Source organism: Mastigoproctus giganteus, chromosome 7 (genome assembly GCF_048544385.1).
Source record: "Mastigoproctus giganteus isolate SK-2022 chromosome 7, ASM4854438v1, whole genome shotgun sequence".
NCBI classification, from domain to species: Eukaryota; Metazoa; Arthropoda; class Arachnida; order Uropygi; family Thelyphonidae; genus Mastigoproctus; species Mastigoproctus giganteus.
The window spans coordinates 46,189,922-46,215,727 of NC_143581.1; the positions used below are offsets into that span (position 1 = coordinate 46,189,922).

The following is a 25,806-nucleotide window of genomic DNA, read 5'->3' on the forward strand; positions in this document are numbered from 1 at the left end:
TACAGTATTATCTCTCTATACATTAAAGTTTTCCTCCTGGTGATATTTATTCGAGCCAATGGGAGAAGAGGGATGCAGGTGACGTGGTACAAGTGGGCGGGCAATTACATCGCTACACATGCACAGGTAAATAATTACACAGGTGATTTCCTGATTAGATTTTGATTCAGTGCGTTTTAATGTTAGTATATTAGTATAATTACGAGAGGGGTGCAGAAGATTTGACTTACTCTGTCATACTTCTACATTTTACGTGGGACAAAACGGGAAATAAATGGTGTCAATGTAAAAATATGCATAAAGTGGTCACTCTTCCTGATTAGATTTCAAATACTGTCTCACTACAAGATGTGGAGAGGTTTCATTTGAAATTATTGTTACAAAAGCGAAACATCTATGGTATTTCGAAGGCATGAGAACTGCGAATGGCATTAGTATACAAGACTTTTGAAGAAGCTGCTCGAACAGCAGGTTTAAGCAAATCGATCTATTATGTGAAGGAAACTCTTTCCAAAGTGGCTTCAGTAATGATGTCAAGCAGGTTATAACATTTTTTATATATTTGATATTGGCTGGGGATTGGCAAAGCGAGCAGGGGGTGGAGTCCCCTAGTTTATATATTATATAAATTTCATATGTTATGTGTATGATATATATACTATATATTATACATATTATCAAAATTAAATTATGTTAAAGCAAAAACAAAGAAAAAAAATATTACAACAAAAAGGAATTCTTATAATATTGTATTGCACTTGACACTGTTACTTATTTAATTTTTATTGTTTATTATGTGTCTATATGACCTTTATTTTGAGGAATTTTTTCTGCCATTGGGCATGTTCAGATATTTTCTAAACCTGTACAAGTAAAATCAAAGTGCCATTTCATCATTGATTCTGCTTCCAATCAGTGACAACCTGCAATATGTTTTTCATTAAACCTAAAGATTAATCCAATTGTGACAAGAGAATGTGGAATTGGTAGAATAATTTTTTTAATTTAATCAAATTAACTAATGATGTATCAGTCAATAAAAGTAGAAAGTTATATTTTCACTGTTCCACTTAACAAAGTGGGACACATGATTTGCATTTGTAAATTGTGGCAGTTGGCAACTGAGACCTACTCTGCACCACTTCATAAGATGAACCCCAAAGCAGGCATGTTAGGGTACATTCACAATGAAAAAAAATAATAATAATAAAGAGAGAGATGGACCAGGTGATATTTCAGCAGGATGAAGTGCTTCACATACTCACCCAAGAGTTACTGCTTATTAAAAGAACATTTTGTTGGATGAAATATTGGTAGAGCTTTTGGATGAAGTGGCCACCTTGAAGTCTAGATTTGAACCCTCTTGATATTGGTTGTTGGGTTATCTAAAAGGTTGCATATACAGTGAGCCAAAATATATCACAGGTAAAGAGAGCAGTCAAATAGAGATAGTGAATGTGTCCCCAGATCAGCTTTCCCACACTATTCATAATTTTATTACTTTAATTGGAGCTGATATTGATTTAGAGGGAACAATATCTGTAGCCATATAAGCTGAGACACAACAATAAAACGATCATTGTTTTCTTGTATGTCAAGTAACATTTTTATATTAAGTTACTTTATCAGCATTCTGTACAAAGTACAGCATCATAGACTTGTAACCACTGAAGTTGCAAGAGTCTGTGATGTTGGAGCACACTGTTGTGGCATGGCTCCAATTGGTTGGAGGGTTAGACATGTATGACGAAGAATGACAGTTCTACAACCATTTGGCCACACCGGAATGCTACATACTTTAGTCTTATTTTTCTGTATTCTTTTCTGAGCATAAAAATTAGATTATGTGACAATCAGATTCATGCAACAACAGAGCCGACTGGGACCTGCATGTGGATGATTTTGACCTCCCACTTTCCTTTTTAACTCTTTTGTGCTCGAAAACCACACTGAGTTGAAGGCAAGTCCTTAATTTGGGTGTGAATTGAAATCTGCAAAAAGCTCTTCCCTTGTGCAGGAATGGCATCAGTTTTATTTAATGGACTGATGATCTGTGGATAATTCAGCTTTAATGGAAATGCAGTCATCAGGAACAGATTACTGCAGATAAGGTATATAGAGATGAGATCATGAAATTAATATTCCTTTTATATGGCACAGTTATTGGGGAAATAATGCCCTACTTTATAGGACACAGGTCGACAGCATGCTGTATGAAATGAATATCAGTGATGAGATGTATAATAGTGATATTATTTGATCAGTGTTTCCATGAAACTCTCTCTCTCTCAGGGTAACTCAGGAATTTTTTTTTTGGCTGGTGCAGCATAAGCCTCAGGCTTCCTTGCACCATATAGATAATAATAATAAACTCCAGAAGCTAGAGAATGCCCTCAACAATGAGTACTCAGGAAATCCTTGGATAACTTCATTGATTTGATGGTGAAATTGCCAATTATATCAAAATCATGTTTTTTTTTCACTTCAGTTTTATCCTTGTTTTTTGCACCATCTTTTGTGTTTCATTTATAAGTAGTTACTTCTTTACATTCCTATCTATATTTGTTTTGCTACATTATCATTGATAAATCATAAAATTTTCTAAATGAGTCAAGTATTATAATGATATAAGTGAAGGATTATGACAGTTGGGCAATTTGACAGAATTGCTTAATCTGCACAATAAGACCAAGTACATCAATTTGTTTTATTACCATCTAGTATTACATGTGGAATAATCATATGTCAGATTCTCTGTCTGTTTGTTGATAGTAACAGTATACAGACTGTGTCCAGATCACTCCAGCAAGTACAGTTATATGGACACCAAAAAAAAATTATAGAAAGCATTCTAATTAGAACTATTACAATAGTTGAATGTGATGGACATACTGAGCACTTAACATATCACAAATCACTGACTGTGTTGATGGCTCATACAAATGCTGAAAAAATTAAAGAATGTGCTAGAGTGTGGTACCAAGTGTTGTCAGAATTACAAAAAGGAAGGAACTAGGTTATGGATCATATGGAAGAATTGTTGAGTGTAGAAAGATAAAAAATCTTGGATGATGACAACTTAAATTCAGAATAGGATAACTTCATATTTCTCTAAAACTTGAACAGAATTGTATCCCTCCTGGATGAATCTGGATATCCAGTGGAGTTTGAAAATTTAGTTGATAATGTTCAGGTTGTGTTTTTTAATGAAAAAAATTTCACAAATATAGTTGGGTGTGAGTGCCACATTTAAGGTGCAGTGCTGCCTGCACTACACCATAAGCCAACTGAACAGTGCATATACAGTAGCATAGCCAGGAGTAGAATGATTCATAAAAAGATAAAATCAAATATATAGAAGTTGAACTTATGGGCCTGTGGCATTTTCTAATTGGGCCTCCCTGTTTTCATGCTACTAAACAGAAATAGTGAAAATAAACTGATAATAAGCCAAATAATGGATGGCATCTTGCAGGAATGCACTCCTGTTTATATCAGTTATGTCAATGGAAAATATGTTTTGGTTTAAGCCATACTTTCTAGGATTCATCCCCCCCCATTGTAAATAGAGGCACTATCTATAGTGCACTGTCAGAATCCTTTAAACTGAGATTAGTCACATATATCTTAATTTTATTCCCTGCCAATTTTAAAGAACCAGTTTTGATTAAATGTTTTAGTTTTAACTAAAATATGTTGTGTAATAAGTTACTTTTTGTTCTATTTTAGGACCTCCACCGAAAAGAGCTGCTTCCAGGGTGGTTAAGCAAACCAGAAGCAATAAAACTCAAAATTTGAAGAGAATTAATCTCAGAAGAAAAGGAAAGATAATTTGCAGGCAGGATGAGAAAGGTAAAAGATTGACTGGGGCATGGAGAAAAAGGCAAAATACAAATGGCTCTTCAGCAGCATCTCCAAAGAATGAAGTAAAAACTTCAGGAATGCAGGAAAACATAGGTATTTATGCATACATATATACATCATTAGATAGGTATATCTGTACATATTATAGAAACTTTTATTTGAAGGAGAAAAAAAAATTACATTACCTTCGAGAAATAGTACAATATAAGTATTTTATTTAACACTATTCAGTCAATTTTTTTAAATATGAAAAATATATATTTGTTAGAGTTTTCAAAAAAATAATTTTTTTGATTTAAACACTAATGAATGATAGTCTGTTGTGATTGAATTTTACCATTTATAGAAAAAATTCTTATAAGATATTTTTTATAATGCAGGCATTTTCATAAAACAAACAAGAAATGCGCTATAATCATCTGGAAAAAAGTACACACACTAATTAAATTCCCAGGAAAAAGAATTTGGGGTAAGATTATCAGGTGTTCTTCTTTCTGGGAATAGTCCAGTGAGAGTATATCATACCTTATCTCTGTTAATTAAGGTTCGAGCCTGTCACCACCAAATACGGAGGATGCGGAAAGGTCAGGGAATGACCACCGCATATCCCGGAGCAATATGGCCTTAGTTGCTAATGCTCCTAAAAACCAATCAACAAACAAACAAACAAACAACTGTTAATTAAGTACAGCAGACTCTTGATTAACTGGGACATTTCAAGACTCCAAATTAAAAAAAAAAAAAAAATCAACCAGAAATCATAAAATTCAAGTAATAACTAGAATAGGTATAAACAGATATTTTGCAAGTCGTAAATAAGCGACAAGTGGCATTATAAGTCGTCATTGGGAGATTAGTGTACCTATTATCTTGCAATCCCCGCTGTCTTGACATCCGCCGCTCAAAAAAAAAAAAAAAAAAAAGAGACCAAATGTTTAGTTTGTTTTAGTGCGGCGCGTCAATTGTTGTGTTCTGTTGCAGTGCAAAAGAACAAATTTTGTTTTGTTATTTATGTCAGGGATGTTGGAATTTTTTTTTATGGTAAAAATTTTTTTTTTTTTTTATTTAGAAATTGCGAAAATGATGGGTAAACACAAAAGAGTTGTGTTTTCAGTTAAACAGAAACTTGAAATTATTCAAAAGTTTGAAAACGGTGCATCTGTTAAATCTCTAAGGAATCATTATAATAAGGATGTATCAAAATGGCCAAACATTAACAAGTATCACGCGGAATTCAGATTTGTCAATAATAATATAATAGCAATATGTTATTAGTCATTCCCGAGTTACATAAAACTAAATAAGAAGGCCTGGAACATATCTCTTACGTATATCGGAGATTTTTGGATTAACTAGGAAATCGATTATCTGGGATTTGTTTTTTACCGTCTGTCCTGGAAAATCGAGAGTCTACTGTATAAATATTAATCAGGCCAAGTGATGCAAGGGAAGAACTTATTCTGTATCAGTCAAAAAAATAAATAAATAAAACTGAATCGATTGCCATTTTCCCATCACTAAAAAGTAACTATCCAACTTTTTTGCCTTACACTTTTACAGCCTCTACCTCCACTGCTTGGAAGGCAACTTATTCCAAATGATCAGTAGCATGCTGCCAGAAGGTTGGTGAACCTTGTGAGAGCTAATCTTTTGTTGCTTCCCAAAATTTTATGTCTGCGTTTTCTCAGTATAGTTTCATATGCTGCTACAAGTATACTTCTCTCATTTGTTCTGCTTATTCCTTCAAGAGCCTTAAACGCTTGTCAGGTCACTCCTGAAGTGTGTAATCATCAGTATTTGTAGTACACATCTAAGATGCTCCTCATCCTCATAGAGACAACCCTTAGCACTACTAACCAGTCTAGTTGTCCTTCTTTGATACCTCTGTAGAAGTTCTATATCCTTTTAGGTGCATTCATATCTGAATACAATATTCCAAATTTGGTCTCCTCATCATTTTATGAAGAGGAATAACATCCTTCTCGCTGCTATAAAAGATTCTGTAGGTAGTAGATTCTTTGCACTTTACTTTCCTGTCTATCTATATAAACAGACAGCCAGGTTTCTTTTATCCAAATATAATATAATATTATATTTAGTTTCTGCCTGATTTCTTATCTCCAAATGCAAAACTTTAAATTTAGCAAGATTAAACGTCAGTTGTCATTTTAAAGATAATGTGTGAAAGTGATCTAAGATGTTCTATAGCAGCCTGGCTACTCCCATTATTTACTATTTTACCTACCTTTTAAATAATTAGCAAACTTTTCCTTTATACCCTCACCAATATCACTGAAGGAAATAAGAAGCAAGAGGGCCCTTAAAATTGAATCCTGAGGACTCAGCCAAATTAATCCATCCTGAACAATGTATGCTGATTGCTAACCTTCTGTCTCCTTTCATTCAGCCAGTCCCTGATCCACTTATGTATCTTCCCAGTGTGCTCCAATTTATACAGTAGCCTCCTGTGGAAGACCAAATCAAAAGTTTTACTAAAATCTATATTATTATTATTATTATTAGCAGCTATATGGTGCAAGGAAGCCTGAGGCTTATGCTGCACCAGCCAAAAAAAAAAATTCTTGAGTTACCCTGAGAGAGAGAGAGAGAGAGAGAGAGAGAGAGAGAGAGAGAGAGAGAGAGAGAGAGAGAAGTAGAAGAGAATCACCAAGAAAGATAAGAATGATGATATCCAGCTCAGGACCCTGGGTGTGCCAAGCCCATACTCACCAGATGTGAGCCCCTGGGGATTATACAATATCATAATTGTTTCTATTAACTAAATGCTTTAACTTAATCATATTACATTATTAACCAGATTTGTTAGGCTCTACGTTCAGACCTTGTGCTGTAATCCCTTCATTCTTACCAAGAATTTATATATTTTGAATATACAGTTGGCCCTTGATTTAACGGACTAATTGGGGGAAGGGGTGTCTGCTGTTGCTGAAAGTTTGTTAAATCGAATGTATTTTGAAAACATATATTAATAATGTATAAGTATGAATAAAATATTATTATAATGTACATTGAGTAATTTATACACGCCACTAAAACATCTGTTAAAAATATAAAAATAAATTTACGACAGGAACCAAACTTTATTTTAATTAAACATGTCAAAAACTATACAATGTAACTAATGGAGTGTTTCCACCACTTTTATTTTTATTTTTTTCTTAAAGCTCACACAAAGTTGTTTTTCAATGTGAACATTAGTTTTTTTCATTTAAATCCATTTTAGAAAGAAAAAATACTTTAAAATTTTTAAACTCCATTGAATAAAAATTACAAAAAAATGATGCATACTATTCAATATTAAATTAATTGAAAGAACCACAATTTTCAGAGTCAGAAACAACTGTCATATGAAGGGAGAGGTGTTAATTCCTTGGTGGTAAAGGGTTCTGGTGAAACAGGTCCAGTTGATGAAGTGGTCTTGAAGAGATCAAGCTTCAGTTGCCTTACACCTTGGCTGCTTCCTTATTACTGTAGATCGAAATTCTCTAAAATTTTCATAATAAGGAAGCTCATCAGACCCTGATAATAAGGAAGCACATCAGGGTCTGATGATGATTCAATATAATGCATGATGTCATCCACATGTTGTCTTATGACAATTTAGGATGAGGTGGAACTGATTCTTCACCTTTGTTATCATCATTGTCCTCTTGTTCTCCATGAAGAACATTTTCTGCAATCTGTTCCTCAGAAAAAATTTGATAGCCTGGATCACCTTCATCATTTTTGAGCCACTGTTCCACATCATTCTCAGTTGCATTCTTGTTGCCGGCCCTCAGAAAAATGTCCCAAAAATTAGACACCTCAATTTCCTCAAAGTCCATTTCAGGTTCCACGTCGTACAACAACTTTTTTCAAACATTGGCCAAGGTAGTAATCTTCATATATTTCCATGCAGCTGCTAAGTTGAAGATAGCAGATTTGATGTTGTATGCATGTAAATTTTGCAGTATCCTGGTGACTCTCTTGTATCTTCTTCTGTTTCTTCCAAAACAACCATCACCTCTTCCAAAAACTTCTTCTTATACAACCTCTTACATGTAATGATTGCACCCTAATCCATCAGCTGTATCAGTGAGGTAGTGTTAGGAGGCAGAAAAACATTTAATTCTCCCATCCCTGCTAACTAACCTCTCAGCATTAGGGTGAGTAGGTGCATTATCCAGCAATAAAACAGCCTTTATTTCATTAGAAGGAATTTTCAGCACATCTGTCTGATAGTGTTGCACATCAGACAGATGTGCTGTCTGATGTGCGATGCTATCAGATATAAATAGGTTATACATTTTTTTTTCTTTTAGGACAGAAATTTTTTTGTCCGTTAAATCGAGGGCCTACTGTACTTTAATCTTTACATATTTTGAATTTTAAGTTGATTTAGTTGAAAAACAAAAACCATTGTGCATATCATATGTTAAAGAATATGGAAGAATTGATGAGTAGTTTTGTATTCCAGAATTATCAGGAAAAATTGATATCTTAATATAATGATCATTATATTAATGGTTCCTGGGCATTATCCAAAACCGTGTGTGTATTTTGCCTGTAGAAGTTTGTGGGTTGATTTGCATGTGGTGCAAGCAAAAACACCCTGGAATAACTCACAGGGAGGACCCTACTCCTTCTGCTTGAAATCAGCTTACCACATTCTCAGTTGAAGAGAACTTTAGAAATTTTTCTGGTCGCTGATGGGACTTGATCCAAAAACTCTCCAAATGAATAACAGGTGGTGAAGCCACTATACTGTCACAAAGCAATACCATAATATAGAAACAAATGATGTGGAAAAAAAGTGATGATTAATTATCCAAAAAGATGTGTATTATAAACATTTTGCTTTTAAGCAAAGCTAATTAAAACTTAAAACTGGTTACCAGCTAGGGACTTTGTGTTACAAAACATTATTGCATAGATCTTTTACGAACAGTTGTAATGATGTGTCATAAAGTTAAGGTACAGTGTTCATAATATATAGACCCTGCACTTTTATAAATTTTTATTTCTGTATGCTTTTTTCTGAATTGTGAAAGAATTAATGGTGCTTGCACATACATACATACACACCTACATAATTACCAAATGAAGAAGAACATTACATTAATGATTGTTGGCAGACCATTTAAGTATAAACTTAACTTATTCTGAAGCATGTATCAGATTACACCTAGGAATAGTTACCATAATAAAAAAAAATAGAGGTTTTATTATTGATATTTTTCCATTAGTCATTTCTAAAACAGGAAGAAGTCATTATGTTATCTCAAGTACAGGAAGCTTATGCCTTTTCAGTCCTGACACCACCTCCTCCAATATTCTTTATCAGCATTTGCTGGATTCCATAAATGTCAACCAAGGAAAAAATGTTCTTGGGCAAAAAAAAATTTCACCTGGTTATGCTATTGACTAACTAAACTTTTTTTTTTTTTTTTTTTTTTTAAATTGATTGTTTAACAATTAATACATTATGCTTCCTATCTAATCATATAAGACTAGTGAGTTTCAACTACTAGTCATTTAGATAATTACAGTACAGGTTCTGTAATCATCTTTGCTAACAAATCTGGTTAATTATACAGTATGATTAGGTTATAAAGAATTACATTCTGGAAACAATTCTGATATTGTATATCCAGATTATTATGCCATTTGTGGAATATCTTAGTACCTTAATCTTAGTTTAATTATACAGTGTTTCAGTTCTTGAAATCATTGAAATGCTATTTTATAGGAAAATATGTGATATAATAGCATTTTTACAATTTCAGATTGATCCTTGAAGAGTGATAAAATGTTTATTTATTATAAAGGCCCAAAATATGGGATACCAAATACAGATCGCAGAACATTATATTCAAAGTAGGTTCACAGCTCAGGCACACAACTTTCAATGGAAATTTTCATCCATTGTTGAGATATAAGAACAAAAAGGATCTTTGGTTCTGAAGAAACAGTCATTACTAATAACAGAGAATGAAACTATTATAAATGCTGTAGTTCATCATAGCCTCAAGAAATATGTTTATTATTTGTTTGTTTGACCAGATACAAATTCAGTATCTATCCATTGCATGCTCCATAAATATTTAAGCCTTACCTCCATGCAGGAAGAACTGGACAAACTTTTGGAGCAAATGGATGGGTGAAATGGGAAGGTTTTTTTTTTTTTGGCTGATGCTGTATAAGCTTGCTTTCTTGCATCATATGCTTCTACTAATGCTAAAATGCATATTGTGTAATGCCTAAAAATTGGATGAAGATTGGAGAACTTTATAGTAGCTTTACAGTGCAAACAACAAGATTTCAAAAGTAAATTAATTCATTGCTAAGAGATTTAGGATAGAAAGCTCTTGGGCTCTAAAGAAACATATCCTCCATGACAGTATGGTAGTTTCACCACATCACTCATTTGGAGAAGGCTGTGTTTGAATCTCATGTCTTAATCCCAGGGGCTCGGCGCCTCTGTAGCCAGGTGGGCAGGAGCAGCAGTGCGTAGCACACGCTTCTTGATTAGACCGGGGTTCGAGCCCATGATCACCAAATACGGAGAATGCAGAAAGGTCAGGGAATGACCACCGCATATCCCCGGAGCAATATGGCCTTAGTTGCTAATGCTCCAAATAAACAAACAAACAAACAAACAACCCAGGGGATCACATCTGATGAGTATGGGCTTGACCCACCCAGGGTCTTGAGCTGGATATCATCATTCTTCTCTTTCTTAGTGATTTCATTTTACTTCTGACTCATGTTTTCTCTCTCAGGGTAACTCAAATTTTTTTTTGGCTGGTTCAGCAAAAGCCTCAGGCTTCCTTGCACCATATGATATTAATAATAATAAAACTGAAGGAATTTCTAAAGGGCTCTAATTAGTAAATCTCAGGTGGAGGGAGTAAGTCCCCTATGAATTATTCTGGGTTTTTCAGCCTGCACAACTTACGTATCAGTCCATGTACACACACTTGTGCAGACATAGTACACAATTGCTGATGTTCCTAAAACCAACTAACTAACCTAACCAAAGAAGCAATTCAAACATGATCAGTGCAAACAACAGAGAAGTAAAACTATTATAAATGTGGTTCAGATAAATATCTGTTTATTTTTAGACCAGGTGGGTTATAAAATCTATCCATTGCATACTCTATAAAGACTTAATCCTTCCCACCTCCTCAAAATGCATATCATGTGATGCCTTAAGGTGCAAAATCAGAATCATGTAACAAATTCCTAACTAATTCTGAAAATGAATCAGCTTGCATAGACGATCTGTTTGTGAGTGAAGAAGCATTTAAAAAGGAATAATTCTTCCGAATTATTTTGTACAGGTTGATTATAGCTGACAATTTGATATATTTATCACCCTACTTTTTATATACTTGAGTAGATGGTGTTTCTTTTATAGTGACCATTATCTACAAGAAGGATACATAATGTGCTTAGGTTGTGTTTTTAATAGGTTAATGGATCTGAATGTTACAGAACTTCTGTAGGCTATTAGTTTATGAATATTTGAGCAAAGTTCTTTTTTTTTCTTTCTAAGATAATTTTTATGCTTCTCTAATATTTAAATTTATATTGTTAAAATATACGTTACAGCTTTTGTAATATATTTTATCTTTTACTAATGTGGAGGAATTAGTGAGGAGTAAATCACTCTCTCTGAATGAGTGACTTTCTCTACACTTACTACTAAACTATTAGTAGTAGCCATATTATTATTAGTCTTATAGTGCAAGGAAGCCACAGACTTTTGCTGCACCAATCAAAAAAAAAAAAAAGTGGATAAGAAAATACAAATTATGCACTTTCCTCCTCATGTTGGTAATTCTGACTGAGCTTTGAATTTATTCAAACTGTTAGCGTCAACTACATGCAAAGGCAACTTGACTTGTTCCAGTAATCAACAATTCGCTGGCTAAAAGAAAACTTTCTACAATTCAATCTAAACTTCAAGCTCTGTAATTTGAATATGGCCTCTAGTTCTAGATTTCATTATAACAGTGAAAATTCTGTCCTCATTCATTTTATTAATCCCTCTCAGATCCTAATAAACCTCAATCAGGTCCCTCTCTAAGGTTCCCATTTGCCAAGCTCTGTAGCCCACATAATTGGTCTTTCTTTGTACAGTCACTCTTTTGCTGATCTCACTGTGCGAGTTGTTTTTCTTTGGACCCTTTCAAGAAGCTTGATATCTCTTTTCAGATGAGGTCTCCGTACTTGGACACCGTATTCCAAATGCAGGCTTACAATTGTCTTGTACAGTGGGATTATGACCTTCCCATCTCTACAGGATATTCTTTGATAAATCATTGCTAGGACACCATGGGCTTTCCTGGCCACCTGTTTACACTGCTCAGAAAACTTAATATCTGCCTGTATCAAAACTCCCAGATCTCTTTCTTCCTCTACTGTTTTTAATTCAACCCCACCAAGTGTATAATTTATTTTGGGGCCCCTGGTCTTTCCTCATATTCTTACCCTTTTGCCAATTTCACAGGTGCATTGCCCATCTTTGGGTCCTTTCTTGAAGCTTGATGGTTTTTTTTTTTTTTTTTTTTTTTTTTTTTTTTTAGGTGAAGTCTCCATACTTAGATGTAGTATTCTAAGTGCAATGTTACAATTGCATTATATGGTGGGATTATGACTTCCCTGTCTACAATCAAATTTTTATAGTAGAATACCATTCTGCTAGTCTACACTGCACAGAGAATTTTATATTGTAACTCCTAAATACGTTTTTTAAACTATACTTTTCATTCAGCCCCACCAAAGCCTAGCAATCTTTCGACCTCATTTTTGCCAGATCTTACAATTTCCTAGATTTCAGAAGTGGTCATATCATAATTATAAACATTGGTCTATTTTTGGTGCAAGCTGAACAAGAACTCTGAGTTTGTGGAGGAGGAGGAGGAGACAAATTGGGAAAGAGCTAAGGCTTTGTGGTGTCAGTAAAGAAACGTTGCAACAAGGGACAATCTTGTGATGATTTGCCACTGGTTATAAAAAAAAGCCGTGAGAAACGTTGCATTTCTGTACGTTACATTATATGTACATAGTACTTTATTTCAAGAGAAAGATAACATACACAACATAGAAAATATAATAGCCCTGCACTAAATTTTATTTTGATTGTATTTTTTCACTGTAAGTACAACAAAATAAAATTTAACCCCCTTCTAAAATATTGTATATTGTAGAAGGGTAAAAGTGAAAAGTATCACACAGTCAGTTCGCTGAAGGCTCAGTTTTGAGTGTGTTTAACAATGCAACCTTTTCCAATAGATAAGATTAGAGCAGTGGCATATCATCCTATGGTGCAGGAGAATTCAGCTGTACCAGCATTCAAAGCTTGGTGGAGGGTGGGGCTGAAAGAAAAAAAATGAAATAGTTACATTAAAAAAAATAAATTATATTGCACCAGAGCCCAAGCTTCTAGTAATGTGCTATTGGGAATGTGTAGGTGTTTTTGAAAGACTAGAATCCGTTGGTTACTTAATTTTCTTTTATACAGTATATGGACAAATACACTGCTCAACAAAATTAACAGAACAAGTAGAAAACGTGGTGTAACTCGTGCAGCTTGCGATGAAGCGGGACAAAATTTGGTATAGTGGTGTACCATGAAATAACTATGAAACAAGGAGACAGCAAGAAACTTCGGACAGGTATAGGGGGTTGTATAAGAATTACTAAAACGGTCACATTACAAAAGTCAATAAAAGATGCTCGAAAATATGGACACATGACATTAGCAAGGCATATGATCCCCTCCAACCACTAAACAGGCCTGACAGAGGTGAACCATGTTGGATATAAGGGTGTCCATAAGATTCTGTGGTAACAAATCCCATTCTTCCACCAACACAGATCAGATCTGAGCTTAGCAAGCGACCAAGGAATTGGCTGTTGGCATGCAATGCAACGTTCAAGGGTGTCCCACACGTTTGATTGGATTTAAGTCTGGTGATTGTGCTGGTCATGGCAGTCATTTGATATCTTCAGTTTAAAAATATTCCTCCACCACTTGAGCTCTATGTGTAGTGGTGTTGTCATACATGAAAATAAAATCTGGGCCTATGGCACCTCTATCAAAAACACGAAGAGGGGTGCAGCCATTGATCATCATTCTGCTACACACGAGAACACCACCTCCACCATAAGTGTCCTTTTCTCTGAAGTTGGAGGGATGGTACTGCATTCCTCATTGTCTCCAGATGAAATAACATCTAGAATCTGTTTGTAGGCTAAAACAGGACTCATCAGAGAACAGAATTGTATGAGCTCTGCAGCGGTTAATGGGATACAAACCACTAGCTTCCTTGTGTGGAGTCCACTTGAATTGAACCTTCTTAACACAGGCCAGTTGGAAATGTGGCCACAGAAACCTCAAGAGACAGTTGATGACAGGACATCGTAGGGTTCCACCTTGCTGTTAGAACCAGACAGTGGTCTGTTCTTGATGTAGACGTTGTACGACCTTGGTTACCTCTTATTGTAATCGTTCCTGTCTCCTAAAACTGCTTCGATAGTGCCAAGACTACACTGCCCGACACATTAAACCAACGTGACACCTCCGCTTGTGACTACCGAAGTTCAAGTTATCCAGTGGCCCGCCATCTCAAAGAATAATCTAAATGATGATGATTTGCCATCCTGAGTACTTGAGATGTGGCTATCCCACAGAGCAAACCAAAAAATGGGAATGAAGTCATGTAGTCACAACCTGTTTTTATAGGCATGAATAATTTGCATAGTGCGTGGCTCTGTAATAGGGTAGTTTGATTTCTATTGGATACTCGAAATTTGCATGCCAGGGTGCCTATTATATCAAATATTTGTTTTCGGCAACACTGTTCACAATAATATATTCATGAAAAACGTTGTTCTGTTAATTTTGTCAAGCAGTGAGATGGATGAGAGTTGCTATATTTATGTTTTTTTTTTTACAGATGAAATTCTAAACACATTTATTAAACAGTAAATATTCTTAGAAAATTGTTATCTAAGTTTAATGTTATATTTACAAATTAGGAAACTGAGTAAAACCCATTGCTTGTTATAGATAAGTCACCAGTCTTGCCCAATAATTAGACAATTCCATACTGACAAAATTTCTTGATGTTGTTGCACAATAAAAAACTTATTTCTCTTAGGCAAAATCTGCACTCTTCACAATTGTCTCTATTGATACTTTGATGAATGGCCAAACTGAGAACTAAATTTTCTGATTTTAACTTATTAGATCTACATTTCAAGTATCTATAAAAGTTTTGACAAAGTATTTTTATTTACATCATTTTAAATTATTTATAGTCTTTCAATAATAAGCAGCAAGTCACTCATTTAATTCTTTAATTATATATTTCTCAAATTGCTGTATGTTACATTTGCGATTTGAATTTTATGATGATAAACCAGATAGCAACTTTACTAAAATAGCATGAAAAGGGTGTGACTGATTTTAATGACTTTTGTAATTGTTGTAAATAGTGTGGGAGGCTGTACTATATTAATTTATTTCCGTATTTGTTTTTTTTTTTTTTTTTTTCCAATTGTAGTGATTTGTTAATAAAATTCAGAAAAATAAAAAAAAACTGTGGCCCCCAATTAGCAGAGACTCTTAAGCATACACCTAGCACATCTATGCATAAATATGCCACTGATTTGAAGCTTATCCACAAATGCAGATACTGTAGAAATATCAGAAATATGGTATTGAAATATACTGCTTGCTAAAATTTGAATATGATAAATTCAATATGATGAATTTGTATATGGTATTAAAAGCATATAAATTCAAATGAGTAGATCCAGTAGATGACTGCATTGAGTCTGTTTATTGTGACATAAACATCAAGAAAACAGAAATGAAAGTAGGAGTATGACTTCTGTGCTTGGGAAGATTATGGAGTTCTTAGTTAAAGGTGTAATACTAGATCATGTAAACAGGAATAATAAGAGATTTATAGCATGGATTTGTTAAGTGGAGATCATATTTGACTAATCAGATTAACTTGTATGAGAGTGCTGCAAAAGAATTGGATGTAAGGAGCAATTTTGGAATTACAGTATTTACTTGGATCTGAGTAAAGTTTTTAATACAGTCCCACATGAACAACTGTGATGTAGTAATAGTGGCATGTGATGCAAGAAAGCAAGTGTATGAGCTTATGCAGCCTCAGCCAAAAAAAAAAAAATCACACCATTCCCTCCAAATGCCTGTCCAGTTCCTCCTTAAATTTATTTAACCTATCAACTTCCACAACGACATTAGTAACTTGACCCCAATGTCATTGGGGTCAAGTTACTATTAGATATAGGGATAGTTAGTTGATAGCAGATATGAACTAACCTCATGAATGAGGTTTAATGAAGTTTGGGGTTGGCTGCTTACTGTTTCTAATGTAGATATTTCACATTCATTTTGTGAAAATGTCTAAGTTCACTGAATAAAAATGAACAAGGCAATTAATGACAGCTATCAAGACATACTGCTTCAGCAAGACCTAGATAAACTATTTAGATGGGATGTAAAATGACAGTTGAAGCATAACACTGAAAAATTAAAGGTCTTTGCAGCTGAGCAGCTGTACCACTTGGGTAACAGGAATGTTGCCAGTCAAGGGAAAACAAAAATGACAGTACAAACATGTTACAGGCCAAATGGCTGATGACCGTAATGCACAGTTATATATATAAATAGTAGGCCAGTTAATCAGAATGTTTTATAATAGGGAATTTTAACTTTCCAGATATTGACTGGAACTTGTGGACACACACACACACACACACACACACACACACACACACACACACACACACACACACACACACACACACACAGTAGCAGAACCTTTCCAGATTTACTGGATGACTGTTTTCTATGCCAGAATGTTAGAGAGACAAAAAGAGAAAAGGGTACTCTGATCTGATTATCAGCAATGATTCTTTATGCATTAAGTATCTCCAGGTAAAGAAATCACTTTGTGGCAGTGACTATAGTTTGTTGATATAACAGTTGCTTAAGGATATAACTACTAGCAAGGAAAAAAGGAAGAAACTTTGATTTCATAAAGGTGAATGCAGTGGTCTTAGACAGTTTATAAATTCCTTTCAGTGGATCCAGCTGAAGACATTACCAACTTCAAATTCTAAGTGGGAAGCATTCAAGAAAGTAATTGTGGAAAGTACTAGGCTTTTTATACCAGTTAAGAGTTGTTTAAGGCTTAAACCTAAATACATGTTAGATGAAATGACGAGACTACTGTCACAGAAGAAAAATGCATGGAATGGTTATAAATTATCAGGAGATAGAGAAATGTACAATAAGTACAAACAAGTCGGCAATCAAGTCACTTAGGGAGTTTGGTAAGCTAGGGCAGATTATGAGAAATCTTTTTCTTAGAACTCAAAGAACTTTTTGCTTATGTTAACAATAGAGGGGTTGAATCATATTGATCTGCTAGATTTGAATAGTATAACTATTGATGATCTTATTCAAGTTGCTGACAAACTGAATAAATATATTTTTCATTTACCTTCACATATGAAAAAGTGTTTAGGGACAGGGATACTAGAAGTATACCACGTTAAAGGTGATTCATTTAGTTCCCAGTTATAACATGGTATATAATTGGGAGCTAAATTCATTTTGTGATAATTGACAGGGGAAGTGGAAGAGAAATAGTTGAAATGAAGAGTGAACAAGGCACCTGGATATGACAGAAACTATTCAGTTCTATTAAAAACAGTGGAAAAAAATAAGTAAGCAAACTATTAGCTATCATTATGAGAACATCATTATGCTCAGAGGAGGTTTCTATAGAGTATAGGTGTGCAACTGTCTCCCCTATTTTCAAAGAGGTCATAGGGCAAAATCAGTAATTACCTGTAACTTTGACTTTTGTTCCAGGAAAAGTAATGGAGGATCACCTCAACAGGAATGCAGTCATACAGAAATCATAGCACCGATTTGTTAAGGGGTGATCTTGTCTGACCAGTATGATTAGCTACTGCGATGCAGCAACAAAGGAACTGGATGCAAAAAAGTAATTTTGACATCATATAATTAAATTTCAGTAAAGCTTTTGATGCTGCTCTGCATGAAAGACTGCTGTACAAATTGAATTAGTGTGGCAATAGGAGCAAGTTAGTGCTGTGGATGAAGGATGGCAGAAGACAGAGAATGGTTATTAATGGGCACTGCATCTTGGATTAATGTTATTACTGTAGTCCTTCAGGGTTCAGTGCTGGGCTCCTTACTGTTTACAATATTTTTTAATGATATTGATAAAGTCATATAAAGTTTAACATTTATGTTTGCTGATTATACAAAGGTTTGCAGGGTGTTATATCAGAATCAGAGTATGCTAATACTACAATAAGCCTAGGGAAGTTAGGCAGATGGGCTGAGAAGTGGCAATTGAGGTCTAATATTGATAAAATGTGGGTATCACATATGGGTAGCAGTAATTCCAGAATAACATAACACACTCAAGATAATGGAGAACAAAAAAAAACTGGGGGTAATTGTATAGTCCAACATGAAGTTCTCTGAGCAGTATAGACAGGCTACTAGGACAGTCGATTAGGTTCTGTCTATGATATACAGCAATTTTGCCAGCAGGCACAAGGAGTTGACTGTTTTGTTGTATAAGGCAGTGGTTAGGCCTTACCTTGAGTACTGCATATGTCTGGAAGCCTCGTTTTAAAAAAAGGATGTAGATCTGTTGGAATGGGTGCAGAGAAGACCACCAGCATTAGTCAGGGGCATAAAAGCTATCCTCTGTCATCAAAAACTAAAATTAAAATAAATAAAATATAAGTAAAATAAATAAAATGTCTTCCTAGTTTTTCTACTTTTCCAAATATTGTCAAATCCCTGTTTACATCTAAATAATATTGTTTAATTAAACTCATAACTATGATTAATTGAGTGAACTTAATTAACTCTATATAATTATAATCTATATAACTGATCCAACAAGATAATAACATGTTCTACTCAAAAATGTATTGTTTATAAATTTAACAGTGCTATAAATGGAGGAAAAATACAGAGTTGTTTATAATTAACCATATCACAAGGGCCTGTAGTGGTAATTGTCTAATTGCATGGAGCAGAACTTAGAACAGTATTTGAAGCAGCACGGGAAGGAATAACACAAAAAAAATTCTATAAAGTTACACTGGAGACACGACACATTGTGCACCTGTGCAATAGATTTATTCAGATTGCAAATAGTAGATGTCTTTCTCAGACAGTAATGTTTGCCAAACTGCCCAATGATCCATATAATGTTTCATCCATCGATGAAACATTATATACTGGAACTGTGGAAAACCTCATTTTTTTAATTATTATTACAATGTTCCCAGTATGCATTGCTGTGCTATCTTTTATATGTGCCAGAAATTGAGTGTCATCCAGGTACATCTGGTTCTTCAAATAACTCCAAAACCAAAAATTCAAATTATTAAGGTTGGGTGAGCAAGGTAGCCAAGTTGTTGGGAACAGAGAGGAAACATGTTATAATAGCAGTCTTATTACTGGACAAGTAATATGCAGTTATTCTCCATCCTATATGAAAACTACTTTTCCAAGGATTCTGTAGCTTTATGGTTTGAGAATAACACACTAATCCCAGTGCACGTTACAGCTGAATCTTCTCAAAGAAGAAAGATTCTCTAGTGAGACCACACCATATAGTAACATATGGGTATGAAATAGAATTTCATTAGCATTAGTAGAGGCATATGATGCAAGAAAGCAAGCTTATTCAGCATCAGCCAAAAAAAAAAAAAAAAAAAACCCACTCCCATTTCACCCCTCCGTTCGTTCGAAATACCTGTCCAGTTGAGCTTTAAATTTGTTTAGGCTATCAACTTCAACAACAAGTGATGGAAGTCGGTTCCACCAACCAACCACCCGCTGGCCAAAGGCAAATTTCCGCACATCTATCCGACATCCGTCCTTCCTCAATTTGAATTTATGCCCTCTGAGGTGATTATTCTGAGCAAGATGAAGAATCCCATTGGCATTGAGCATGCTCAAACCATTCAAAGCCTTATACACCTCTATCAGATCACCTCGCCGGTGCCTAGTCTCCAGACTCTGTAATTTGCAAAACTTAAGCCTTTCTTCGTAAGAGCAACCCTTTGTTCCATTTACTAATCTTGTTGCCCTTCTCTGTACCCGTTCCAGCAGCTCTACATCCTTCTTGAAATGAGGCCTCCAGACCTGTATACAGTACTCAAGATGTGGCCTAACCATTGCCTTATACAAGGGAATAATCACCTCCTTATCCCTGCTAGAAAAATTCCTGTATATCATTGACAAGACACCATGAGCTACTCTTGCAGCTCGTCTGCACTTCTCAGAGAACTTCATATCTGCCTGCACAATTACCCCCAGGTCCTTTTCATTCTCCACCACTGTCAGTGTAGTACCGCAGAGTTGATACGTTGCTCTGGGGTTACTGTATCCCATATGTAGTACTTTACATTTGTCAATGTTAAACTTCATTTGCCACCTCTCAGCCCATCTGTTCAACCTTTCCAGATCCTGTTGCAGCAGCATAGCGTCAGTAGTGTCCTTAACGACCCTGCCAACCTTTGTATCATCTGCAAACTTGGACATTAAACTTGATATCCCATCATCAATATCATTCATAAACACCGAAAACAACAACGGACCCAACACTGAACCTTGAGGAACTCCACTAATAACATTAGTCCACGTTGAGCAGTGTCCATTGATTACCACTCTCTGTCTTCTGCCACTCAACCATCCCCTTATCCATAGCAGCAATTTGCCTCCAATGCCACACTGCTCCAATTTGTGCAGCAGTCTTCCATGTGCAACAGTATCGAAAGCCTTTCTAAGATCCAAATATATAATATCAAAGTTATTCCCTGCATCCAGTTCTTTTGTGACTACATCATAGTATCCAATCAAATTGGTCAGGCAAGACCTGCCCTTAACAAAACCATGCTGCGTCTGAGCTATAACGGAATTCTTGTCTAGATGATCCTGCAGTGCTTCTTTAACCAGTGCCTCCATTAATTTACCTGGAACAGAAGTTAAACTAACAGGTCTATAATTACTTGTGTCAGCCTTTGATCCTCCTTTGTGAATTGGGGTTACATTTGCACATCTCCAGTCTATGGGTACCTCCCCTGAGTCCAAAGAAGCTCTCATAATTATGGCTAGGGGTTTGCATACTTCCTTTGCTGCCTCCTTTAATATAACTGGATAGATCCCATCCACCCCAGGTGCCTTTTTTATGTTTATCCTCAACAATCTCTCCTCCACTTTCCTCTCAGTTATTACAAAATCATCCAGCTCACTGCCAATGTTTACTTTACCTACATCATTCTCCTTCCTGAATAACTCCTCATGCGTGAATGTAGATGCAAAATACTCGTTTAGATTGTTAGCCACCTGAGCAGGATCCTCAACTGTTGAACCATCAATATCCAGTGAACCAATCTGATTCATCCCTTTCCTTCTCAAGTTCAAGTATGTAAAGAACTCTTTTCTGTTTTTCTTTGCATCCTTTGCCAATGATTTTTCGTAGTCTGCCTTTGCCTGCCTAATCTCCTTTGTGACTTGGTTACAGACCAACTTATATCTATCATAGGCTTCCATGTCACCCATTAATTTGTATGTATCCCATGCATTTTTCTTCTCTGCCACATGTCTCATTAGTTCATCTGACAACCATTTAGGCCTAAACCTTGAACAATATTTCTTAGTTGGTATGTAAAGCCTGGTAGCCTCCAAGATTAGTTCCTTGAATGCTTCCCATTTTGAGTTTGCTGTTGGTAACATCATCAGTTGGTCCCACTGCACAGAATTTAAATACTGTCTCAGACCATCATAGTCTCCTTTACGAAAACAAAAACCCTTCCCTTTACCTCTGATGGTAGTTACCTCCTTGAGTAAATCCCACTTCAACATACTGTGATCACTGCCACCTAGTGGTTCATTTATCTGCAGGTTCTTAATGCATGAAGAATCACTACTGATAATCAGATCAAGAGTATTGCTCCCTCTTGTTGCCTCACGAACATGCTGATGTAGAAAACAATCATCCAATAAATCCACAAAAGCCTTGCTAGTGTTTGAGTGACCAACCCACAAATTCCAGTCAATATCTGGGAAATTAAAATCCCCCATTATAAGACTCTCTGATTTACTGGCCCACTCTATTTCCCTGTACAATATCTTATTATACTCATCAGAGTCATTAGGCCTATAACACACTCCTACTCTCAATTTTGATTTCCCTATGCTTATGTCACACCAAACTGACTCGACACTGCCCTGTCCATCGATGTCGACTGGCTTCACTTCCTTGGACTTTATGTGTTTCTTAATTAATAGCATAACCCCTCCTCCCCTCCTGTCCTGTCTATCCTTTCTATACACATTGTATTCCCCAAATTCCAGTTCCGCATTACTTATATCTGTGTGACACCACGTCTCTGATATCCCAACAATATCTGCCTTTGATGTTTTGAGCAATACCTCAAATTCATCAAATTTATTTACCAAACTCCTAGCATTGGTGTACACGCAGGTATACATGCACCTGTTTCTATTCTTAGCTACCCTAACACAACCCATGTGTTTACTTGTACCGCAATGACTACCAGCAGTCTCTGAAATATCCTGCATCTTGTTTTTCAGACTTCTGCTCAATAGAAGCAGTGCAAGAATCACTTCCACCTCTGCCAGTGGCTACTGTTAATCTATTAGTCCTTGTATCCCCCCCAACTAGCAGTTTTCCGACCCACCTAACACTGCCTCGACAGCATCAGCAAAAATTCTTGCACCCTTTCTATTTAAGTGTATCCCATCCCTGTAGAAGCAATCTCTCCTGTTAACAAGTACAGTCCAGGCTGAAAAAAATTCTACCCCTTGAGCCTTGCACAATCCCTCCAGGGCCGAATTGATCGACAAGGCTCTCATCATATACTCCCTCCTATCGTGTCTGGGCAGAATTGCAGACACTTTCAAGTTCAACCCTAATTCACGGCTTTTTTTCAACAGTGATCTGTACTTGCTAAGTAATTCCGCCAGTCTCCTACTCTTAATATCATTGGTGCCAACGTGTACAACTATATCACCTTTTGTGCCCTTAAAAGATGATATCCGCTCCACAACGTCATCAACCTTTGCCCCTGGCAGACATACCCTGGTCCTATTCCACCTATCCTTTTTAGGATAGGTGGAATAGGTGGTTCTATTTCATCAGTGAAATTCTATTTCACTGATGAAATAGAATTTCATCAGTGACTCATGGGTATGATGATCATATTCAGCAGTTCTGAGTGTTGATAGGTCAGTTGGAAGTAAGGGCACATTTATTAATTTGTGGGACCTAGAAAAAATATCCATATAACAGACCCTAGACAAAATATGTTTACATGCATCCCTTTTATAGTGGTCTGGGAAGAAATTTCAAGTAATGATGCTTGAAAGAGTAATTTGAGGTAATCTTTTAATTTAAAAAATAGTATAATGATTGTAGCATGTCTAAAGGAACCATTTACAATTGTCTGTGCCTAATTAAAAAAAAAATAACATCATTAAAATAATGAAACCTGAGTTAGCGATTGTCACTGGGGTCTAAAAAATTATAGACCCTAGACATAGGATCTATAATTTGTCTAGACATAAATTTGACTCTAGTTAGAAGTATGTCCCATACATCCCAGGATGTTCTAAGCCCAGTTTCCTATATTATTCAGTCTCTGTTCTAGCTAGGAGCTGAAGAGCAAAATTAAAATGTTTCTCAGGATCAGTTGGAATAAATTGATGCACTGTGTGCCACTTATATGGGTACTGGTGTAGTATACTTCATAGAACCTTGCATACATTTGACCAGTTGTGCAACCATTTATGCTAATAGTAGTGAAATGTGATTTTTGTGCTGCATTCTTAGTCATTGCAACATCCTTCTCATCAACACCGTCACAAAAATATAGAACATCATTTCCTAAAATTTCTGTATTGTTTTACATAGTCTAGTTTGTGACAGAGGTCGATTGTGTATCTTTTCTGTCTTTGATATTTATGAATAGCAGTTAAGGAATTGTTTTGGTGATAGAGCTTAATTGCCAAAACTTTGATCTCTCACTATAAGTCTTATGCTGAATCTGTTATATTATCATCTTTTCTTATAGCTCTTCTCTGCACATCAACAGTGTATAATTTGTGCAGATAGCTTCATCAGTGCCAATTTTCCCTTTTGGCAATTTATGGGACTTTTTTTTTTAATCCCTTTGGCATTCATTTCCAAATTGTGATTTGTTTATTCTGAATTTTAGTTTCTCTTCAAATAGGCGATTTCCATCTACAAGCATTCACATTGACGTGGTTTAATTCTAACCATCCTGTATACAATTGTTGCTAGTGCAATAGTTGAGGAGAAAAAAACGTTCTTCTCAACTATTGCACTGACAGTATAAAGGGTGGTACCATGTTATATATCATTATAAGTAGTCTAGCATTGGCTTATACTCCTTGATAACCACAAGGTAAGAGAAGTGCTAACGACTTCATTGATGTGGCAGTTTCACACCACAGTTATTTAGCATGGCTGCATATTTTTGACCTGATTAAGACTCATCAAATATTAAAGATCTTAACATAAAAGAACCACTAGTTGTTAGCAATTGTAGTATATGAATATGGGACACATCAAAAATAATTATTGGCATTTATTTATTCAGTGGGATTACAGTGAATTTCGATATCATTTGAAGCAATTCATAAATTCAGCAAGTGCACACTCTAAACAAGAAATGTTCAAGGAAGTATTTTAGAGGCTGCTATATTTTTTACATTATTTAAAATTGAAATTGCTTCTAAAGTGTTAAATTTTGTTGTGTAAAGGATCACTAACATTTACAGTATGCTTGAAAGAATGTTGGTGAGAAAAAGAACAAGGATGTTGGGTGTGTAACTAGGATGGTCTGATATTCTGTTATGTAATGAATAAGCTAAGCAAGGTCATTAGATACCAGTACTAGATAATCCTAACCACACATCCAACACACTTGTTTTTTTTTCTCACCAACAACCCTTTCAAGTACATTGTCAATGTTAGTGGTCAGTTAGACATCTCAGATCACAACTTGGTGACAATCTCTCTCATGCTGTTCTCAGCTTCATGTGTGGCATTACAGGAACATGAAATGGTATGATCTCTGTGATTTCTATTCCTCCTTACCTTGGTTGGATTATTGTTCAGAATGTTTGTTCATTTCATGTCAGTGAAATTATTCTTGTAGGTCTGAAATCCTTTATTCTGTATTCCAGCCTAAAATTTTGTCCCTCATTTCTGTTCAAAACCTTAACCTTGGTTTTCCAAAATGTGCTAAGGCTGTTCAAGATAAGAATATAGCATATTGCAATTGGTTTTTATGCAAATCACCATCTTAATTTTCTGCCTATACTAATGCTTGCAACAATTTCAAAACAATTATTAATCAATCCAAACTTGATTTTGAACAGGCTAAGAGTAGAAGACTTATTGTCCAAATGATTGTTGAGCAGTCTCTTGCCAAAGCTATTGGCTGCAATTTCCATTCATCAATATTCTTGTTTCTTTAACAACCTGATGGTTCTTGTGCATCCTCAGCTAATGACAAAGCTGATTTACTAGCATTCTGTTTTTCTTTATCCTCAAAAAGGCCTCTAAGGTTGGGAGAATAGTTCATATCACAAATTTAAATAAATACACCAACCATTTTGATTAAAATAATTTAATACTCTAAAAATATAAAAATATAAATATGATAAAATGTACCAAGCGATACAGTGAATACTGTAAAATAATATTACAAAACTTATTCACTATAAAATAAAATATATTACAAAAATGTTAAAATACAAAAATTAAAAGCGAT

At 35.3% G+C, this 25,806-nt stretch overlaps 1 protein-coding gene across 1 annotated transcript in view; it reads left to right on the forward strand.

Annotated features, from left to right (window-relative positions):
- Nucleotides 1-425: 425 nt before the first annotated feature.
- Nucleotides 426-25,806, forward strand: part of LOC150082867 (ras-responsive element-binding protein 1-like) — a 54,442-nt gene continuing 29,061 nt past the window's right edge. Inside the window, exons 1-2 of the mRNA XM_090378303.1 lie at nt 426-471; nt 3,730-3,957. Of these exons, the coding sequence (XP_090234429.1) occupies nt 426-471; nt 3,730-3,957 (274 nt within the window). The remainder of the gene's footprint in view (nt 472-3,729; nt 3,958-25,806) is intronic.